Source organism: Antrostomus carolinensis, unplaced genomic scaffold (genome assembly GCF_000700745.2).
Source record: "Antrostomus carolinensis isolate BGI_N321 unplaced genomic scaffold, ASM70074v2 scaffold21716, whole genome shotgun sequence".
Lineage (NCBI taxonomy): Eukaryota > Metazoa > Chordata > Aves > Caprimulgiformes > Caprimulgidae > Antrostomus > Antrostomus carolinensis.
Genome location: NW_010324239.1, coordinates 147,990 through 155,461, shown reverse-complemented (window position 1 = coordinate 155,461; position 7,472 = coordinate 147,990). Strand labels below are relative to the sequence as shown.

Here is a 7,472-nt window from a genome sequence, read left to right as displayed (position 1 = left end):
CTTCCCTCTCCTCCTCCTTTTGTAGCGAACGAGGACCGGTCTGTTAGGAAAGGCGCCTCCCGGAGCCGACCCCCCGCCCCCGGCTGTCTGAGCGAGCGGTGGAGGCCGAGTTTCGCTGCCGATGGAAACACCCTCCGCATCTCGCCTCTTTAACTTTATAGTTTCCTTTTCATTTCCAAACTGGGACCATAGCGTAGTTCTTCTCTCTTTTCAGTTCATCCCTTCTGCATTTTTCAGAGGAACGTTTAATTGCAGAGTACTGCTTTGCAGAAAAGCAAAATAGCTTTGGCAGTTTGGGACAGGAGGAAAGTGAAGGGAACCGCAAAAGCTGCTGAGCTCAGATCCTGGGTAATGCGTGCTAAATAGAGCTTTGCAGTATTTTTGGCTCTGCTTAAGGACAATAAACAGGAGTTACTCTGATAAGATTTTGCAATATCACGTGCCTGCTGCAACACTTAATATCTCATTAGTGATCAATCTGGTGTACAGCTCAGGAATACTAGACAGTAAGTGGTAAGATTTTTACCAACAGTGCATTGCCGAGTTCCCCCAATTTCCAGGTACTTCTTTGTAAGCACCATTATTTCATTTTACCTGTATTTACAAAGATTTGTTTTCAGTAGACTGTTACTCTGATATATATATTTTTTTTTTCCAAATAATCACCCAGCTCTCTTCAAGGACAAAGTATCTAACTCTCTTCACTTTACTAACCTGTGTTTGTGGTAACTTTTTAATTTAGGTTTTGCAGGAAGTGCTTCTTGACAGCTATCAGAGAAAGTGGAACACATTGTCCTCTCTGCCGAGGAAGCGTGACTAAAAAAGAAAGAACATATCCCAAAAGGGCTCTAGATGTTGAAAACAGTATGAAGAAGGCTTCTGGGGGCTGTAGATGCTGTGAGAAGCAGGTAGAGTAAAACTTTACAAAAAGTTGGATTAATTGTTCATATTTTTGACTAGACACACTTTTACTGTGTGTCGTTCTTGTCTGGGAGCTAAAAAGCCTATAGCAGTTTGAACTTAGCTTTATATGGCTTGTGAATATACTAGGCATGCAGTGCCTACTATGTATGCCAAAGATGTAAAACGAAAGAGGATCTTGCATTGTCTATAAGGACTCCTTAAGTGGAGTGCCAGTTTTTCCCCAAAACAATGCAAAAACTGGATATAGCTATAAAACTGTCAAAAGAAAGGTTAGACAACTGAAAGTTGCAGATATATGAAGAACCTCATAAACATTCACTATGGAAATGAAAGTGCTTAGAGCTACTGTAAAATTTAAATTAAAACCAGAAAATACAGGTTGATTACTGTCAGTGTACGTACAATCATATGTAAGTTCCCCCTGCCCCATCAGTCTGCTTACATTCCCTTCATTCCCTTTGTAAAGGGATCATTATTTTCAGAACATTGGGTGAAATCTTGACCCCCACTGAAATCAAGAGTAATCTCTCTTCTGATTTAAATTGATGCAGGATTTCGGTCACCCATTTTGTTTATGTCAAATTGCATCAAACCCAGGTAGTTGTCTTCTTGTTTGTTTCGTTTCATTTTGGACTTAGTTCTGCCAGTGTGAAGATGAGCATTAGGAAAGCTGAGCTGATTGCTTTGTTCCACATGGTTCATTAGGATGAAAGCTAGGAGAAAGAAACAACAACAAGTTGGTAAACTGGAAGAAAGAACCAAACGAATCCCCAGAAGAACTTTAATGGTGTTTAGGCACAGGTGCATAAGATGTGATCTTATTCAGCCTCTTCACCTGTAAGCACTTTCTGATAGTGCTGTTGGACCTGAAATTCTCCTTTAGGGCATGTCCAGCACAGCTGTCTTCAACAAATCTAGGCAAATAATTGTCTTACCTGGCATTTAAGCTGGATAGGCATTCTTAAGTTGGTATTCATGTTTTTTGGGGTTTTTTTTTCCTTTTTTCTCAAAGAGAAAAGTTATGTATCCTCAGAACACAGCTAACAGAATAAGATTTTGCTCTGCACAAGGTAACAGCAGGCCAGAGAAGACTGAAGGAGCAGTGTTGCTAATGCTATCCTCACGGCCCCTCTCTGTCGTAGCTCAGCAGTCATTGGTCCTGGATCTGGGAGGTGTAGTTCCTGTGACTTTTTTTTTTCAGTTAAATGGAGTTTACTTGCACCGTTTGCCCCTGAGACAGCTCTCTCAGTTGCCTGGCTGCTGGGGGTTTGGGGTGTGGGAATGTTCTCCAGTCTCACAGAGTGACAGAGGCTCTATGAAAAAAGGAATCGAAGATCTCCTTTTGGGGAAGGAACTGTTCATGCTGAGAGGGGAGACACAAGTTCTGGTTTCTGCCGCATATGATGTCTAAATAATTCCTGTGTGCATTGCTTTCTGTTGGCAGAATTATGTCTTCCTTCTGTCCCCGGATTGTTTAGTAGAATTTCAACAATTTGGCGTTTCATTTACAGGTTAGATTTTCGTGGATGAGACAGCATTATAAAACATGTAAGAAGTATCAGGATGAATATGGTGTTTCTTCTATTATTCCAAACTTACAGATTTCCCAGGATTCAACAGGGAACAGGTAATCAGGGTGTTTTATGCATAACAATGAAACTTCTCCCTCCCCTGCCCCCAAGGAAAGTATTTTTGTTCCAGGACATGCCTTCTTTTTGCAGTAATTATTGTCCATATTTTTGTGCTTCAAAAAAAATGACAGTTTTTGCAGGTCTTTACTCACACCAAACAGAAGACAACCTTTGTATGTGATGGTTTAGAATGTCTTCTAGGGACTCTCCTAAAATGCCTTGACAGCATTTGAGCAGCTTACTTTGGAATGGATTTCATAATATTTAGCCCAAGGGAACTTTCCTTCTCTTTTTATTTTCTCTCCCCCCCTGCCCTCCCCTTTCTTAAGTCTGTTTTAGTGGGTATCCTGTTTCAAAACATTACTGTGCAAGCTTTTGCTTTCTGATTGAATTTATTTTGAACTGATCTCTTATGAAATGTATAAGGAACTCCAGTATGTTACACACCATAAAATAGAAATGCCACTTACCATTTGTTTCCAGCAGTAAAGCTGAAGAACTTTTTTTTTTTTTATACCTTCTCACTGATGTATTTGGTTTGGTTGAGGATTTTTGCTTATTTTTGAAGACTGTTTTTATGTATTGGTTTCATAGGGCTTTATTATATGTAGCCTGTCCTTTATTTACTTTGTTTTGACATCTACTTTCTATTTTTAGCAGTCTGAATGTCTCTGTATTTGGTTTTCAACCCATCAGTATATTGACAGCTGAAGTTTAAGCTGTTACCAGAACTAGCTGCAGCAATGTTTCACCAAAGTGTTTGAATATTGTTATATCACTATCTATTGACTATGACACAGTAGAATACCTGTGCTTATAATATTACAGAAGTATAAAAAATGTACTGTGACCAGATTTGTGGCTGTTCTTGGGATGATCAGCATGTCTGAGCTGTTTCTTCTGGCTTAGCTAGAGGTGCATATATGATAAAATTTACTTTTGAAAGTGTTCCTGTCTCACTCTTACTTTATGAAGTAGTTTATTTTGTGCACAGTGTAAGAAAATTTATTTTGCTGTAGTTGAAAGTTGAATTTTTTTTCTGTAAACACATGGCAGTTAAATGCCTATTTACATAGTCCTAAGTGAAAAAAATGAAAGTGCTACCTGTCTTACATTCACATAGTTCACAGCGATTTTTGAGCTACTTGGCTGTAATCTCCGTTACCATTCTTGTTGACTGTATATCATCTTATATACCACTTTCCTATAGATTTGTGTAGTATTCCACCAAGGGTCAGCATGGTCACTAAATACTGAGATGTACCTTGATCCAAAAGAAAAGTTGTGAAAGTTAAAATATATGCCATTATATGTTTTGCCTTGAAATTCATGGGACTTAAGGGAGATATATATATACACATATGTATATATATTTTTTTTTTTTCCCCTGTTGCTGTTAAACTTCTAAAAATTTTGATAGTAGAGTAAAATAATCTCAATTTTTGTTGGTTTTTTTTCTTTATTTAATTTAAAGTACCAGGAGAGATGCAATATTGGATAATGGCGAGATGGCTAATAATGAAATACTTCAAGGAGAAACAAGGTAGGCTGCTTATTTTTCTAGAGTTATTATTAAAATACATCCAGACAATTGTAGTACAAGCCTCTAGTAACTTGAAAAAAACCCCACAAGCACCTACAACAAGGCTTATTAAAAAATCCCTGTAGTTTCTTCTACATTTGCATCTATACATTAGAATTTGGGTTTTTTTCAGTACTTTCCTGAAGGGTTTGAACTAAAAGCCGTTACCAGTAAGAGGGTGCAGTTGCAATTGGAACAGAAGAATTTTCTGAAGTCCAAGTCTCAGAAGAATGCATTTAGGTGTACAAATAATAAATGTGCTTTAAAATTGCAATCTGGAAGTAGCAGTGGAACTCTATTAGATCCACTATTATGTCAGTGAGAGTGGGGTTTTTTGTTGTTCTCAAAATAAGAGGAAATAATGACAGGATAATGGATGAATTAAGCTGTCTGTGACACTACTTCTAAAACTCTTTTTTGTTTAATACTGTGTATTTCTGTTTACAGTGGACATCCAACCTTCAAATGTCCCCTCTGTCAGGAAGCCAATTTTACCAGACAACGTTTGCTGGATCACTGTAATAATAGACATCTTTATCAGATAGTTCCTGTAGTAAGTAGAGTTGCTTACCTATGCTTCTTAAGCTACTTTCATTATAATTATAAAGGCAGTGCATTTAATTTGAAGAGTCACTGTCATTTGAAATTGTTTCTTTTCCAACTTCTTGTCAGTTCTAAGGCATTTCTGACTTAGCTGTCTCATTTGTCGTGGTGTGAAACAAACTAAGTTTTTGAGCCTGACTCTTACTCTTCTTCATTTAATAATTCAGATCTGTTTCTAAAGAATCCCATTTGCAATGTAACTTGTTTCATGTGAACCCGACAGTTGAAAAGTAATCAAAGATAATCAATGGGAGTGAAGGTGAAAAAACTGGTTTTCTGTTCTTGTCATCTGTGTAGGGTGTGTTATTTTTTTCTTGAGGCTTACTTGATCATCTCAGTTGTATGAAAATCCTCCCAAACAATAAGTAGGATGCAGTAATCACTTTCTTTTCTAAATTTTAAACAACAGAAATTGACAAAAAGAGTGCCAGACACATGTGATTATCCCCCACTCCTAAGATAAACACTAAGAAATCTGGCAAGTTGAAATGTAATTTTTGGATGTTACACGACTGAGAAGAACACTTAGAACTATTTTATGTGTACATCTATATTGTAATTTGGTAGTGGATGAGTAATAGACTAGTTATTCCTGTAGAACATCTTTAATGCATTCTGTATTGCCAATAACTTTTTGTTTTTAATTCTGTCTCTTTTCTCTTCCCCTCCAAATTTAGATCTGTCCTATTTGTGTATCTCTTCCTTGGGCAGATACTAACCAGGTTACTAGGAATCTTGTTAGCCATCTAAATCTAAGACACCGGTTTGACTACGGAGAATTTGTGGTAAGCTTTTTCTTCTTTGATGTGTAGGGGAATAATTGGTAACTTTTTTCTATAAATAAAAATGACAAATAAAAAATTTGTTCCAAACTTGTTTGTGCCTTGGACGTGCCATGTTTCTTCTTTGTACAGGACTCAGATGTAGGCCTGTCTGTTCTTAAACTTTTTATCATCAGCATTAAGTGCTACTGGGAATAAGTGTTGTCAGTGGTTAAGCTCTGCTCCAAACTCATTAGTTAAGTCTTTAGTTTAATGATATCAATCTAAAATACTTGTTCCTCCAGAACAGTTTGTTTCTACTTCTTCTGGGGGAAATAAAATAGATGCTACTCTGTTCTATTGACATTTTTGACTTTTTATGGCAGAAGTTACTAAATCGTAATTCTTGGGCCTAGAAGTGCAGCTTAACTGGCTGGTATTGCTGCTACAGCCTCTCTTCCACTGTCTTGGGAGAGGGGCTGCAGTGTGAAAAAGATGTATTATTAAATCATTGTTGTGGTTGCCTTCTTTCAGGCTCACTGAGTAAATGACCTTGGAGTAGATGTAGAACTGCATACACAGGGTGTAGTCAGTGGGTGGATTGTAAGTTAAGCCAACCAGTTGAGTTCTGCATGTGGGATCAGAGAACTGGAGAGTTTGTGCTGTAGTTTCTACAGAGTTTGCCAGGCTTTGGGGTACACTACTTGAGCTTTGTGTGGGATGAGCTTAGTATTTGAGGTATAGGCAGCCTCACTGCTTAAAGATGGCAAAGATGATGCATGTTGTTCTTTGTGTTGAGTGATCTGTGACAAAGTCATGGAAAGCTAGGAGGTTGATACAGGGGATTAAGCTCTTCAACATGAATGCATCTTGCATGTTTGAGGATGTAAAACTGGTGATTGGAATTCTGATTTGGGGAAGCTGCCAGAATTGCACTAAAAAGGTGTATTACTCTGGCATGTTAAAAACTTGGAAGGTAGCTCTTCAAAAGAAGCAGAATTAACCACCCATCTTTTGTGATACATGTTTGATTTCTCATTTTAAGCAGTATATTCTCAACAATCTATGATTACTGTTGTCTGGGGATCACATTTTTATTTTTATTAATGAAGGGTGTTATGGCTGGTTGGAAGCCCTGTTATAAGAATTGTGTAACACAGTCAGCCTTCCTGAGATGGCTATTCTGTAATGTAATTGAGCCAGGGAGAGAAGATGGACCCTTCTGCTTAATGAGCCTTGTCCCACTAGTCTGATTCTTCTCCTGTCTCATGTATCTCTTGGTACTTAGTTAAATAAAAGATACTGTGCAACGTAAACAATCATCTCGTACACATAAAGAGGAAGAGTCTCATCTCGGTGCCAATTCCTATGTTAAAATGTGGAAGGTGAATGGTTAAACTAAGGGCTCTGGTACATGTTGAGTGTTTGTCCATTTTGATGATGTTTTCATTTTGTTTAGAATCTTCAACTTGATGAAGAAGCTCAATACCAAAATGCAGTTCAAGAATCCTGTCATGTGAACCTTTAAAGTATAGACCTCCTTCATCTTAGTGATTGTCTGAGAGAAAAAATGAATTAATTCTGTTGGTGATCTGAAGTGTATATTAATAAAAATGGTATTCGGTATCCACTTTTCAGGCTTAATTTTTTTCCACACTCATAAGGACTTTTCATAAATGATTTTGCTGAAACTCAAACTTCACATCTTTACTGAGATCTCTCCCTGTGGAATAAGGGACCTTTTTGGAACTTCTCACTGTTGTCTTGATTTTCTCTAACTTTTACTGCTCTGTTAATGACACTGTTTCTTTTATTAATATCAGATATTTTAATTTACCAAAAACAACTTTGAAAGTATCTTTAGAAAGACATGGAAAGATGCTCCATTGCACTGTTGAGTGTAAGTTCATCTGTCATCTGCTAAGATACATATGAAATGATATTTTTTTTTTCCTCTTGCCCAAGTACAAA

General features: G+C 37.4%; 1 protein-coding gene across 1 annotated transcript; it reads left to right on the top strand.

Annotated features, from left to right (window-relative positions):
- The first annotated feature begins 749 nt into the window (after positions 1 to 749).
- RNF138 (ring finger protein 138) lies at positions 750 to 7,226 on the top strand. Its single transcript, XM_010170885.2, has 6 exons — positions 750 to 908; positions 2,436 to 2,551; positions 4,030 to 4,098; positions 4,585 to 4,690; positions 5,418 to 5,525; positions 6,961 to 7,226. Exons 1-6 carry the CDS (start codon positions 867 to 869, stop codon positions 7,027 to 7,029), a joined length of 510 nt encoding a protein of 169 aa, XP_010169187.2. The 5' UTR covers positions 750 to 866; the 3' UTR covers positions 7,030 to 7,226.
- The last annotated feature ends 246 nt before the right edge of the window (positions 7,227 to 7,472 follow it).

Bases quoted from the DNA above. Each gene is read 5' to 3' on its own strand.
- RNF138 (XM_010170885.2), top strand. From the start codon at position 867: ATGAAGAAGGCTTCTGGGGGCTGTAGATGCTGTGAGAAGCAG. The intron at 2,552-4,029 runs GTAATCAGGGTG...TTTAATTTAAAG, and splicing joins CAGGATTCAACAGGGAACAG to TACCAGGAGAGATGCAATAT. The intron at 4,099-4,584 runs GTAGGCTGCTTA...TTCTGTTTACAG, and splicing joins ATACTTCAAGGAGAAACAAG to TGGACATCCAACCTTCAAAT.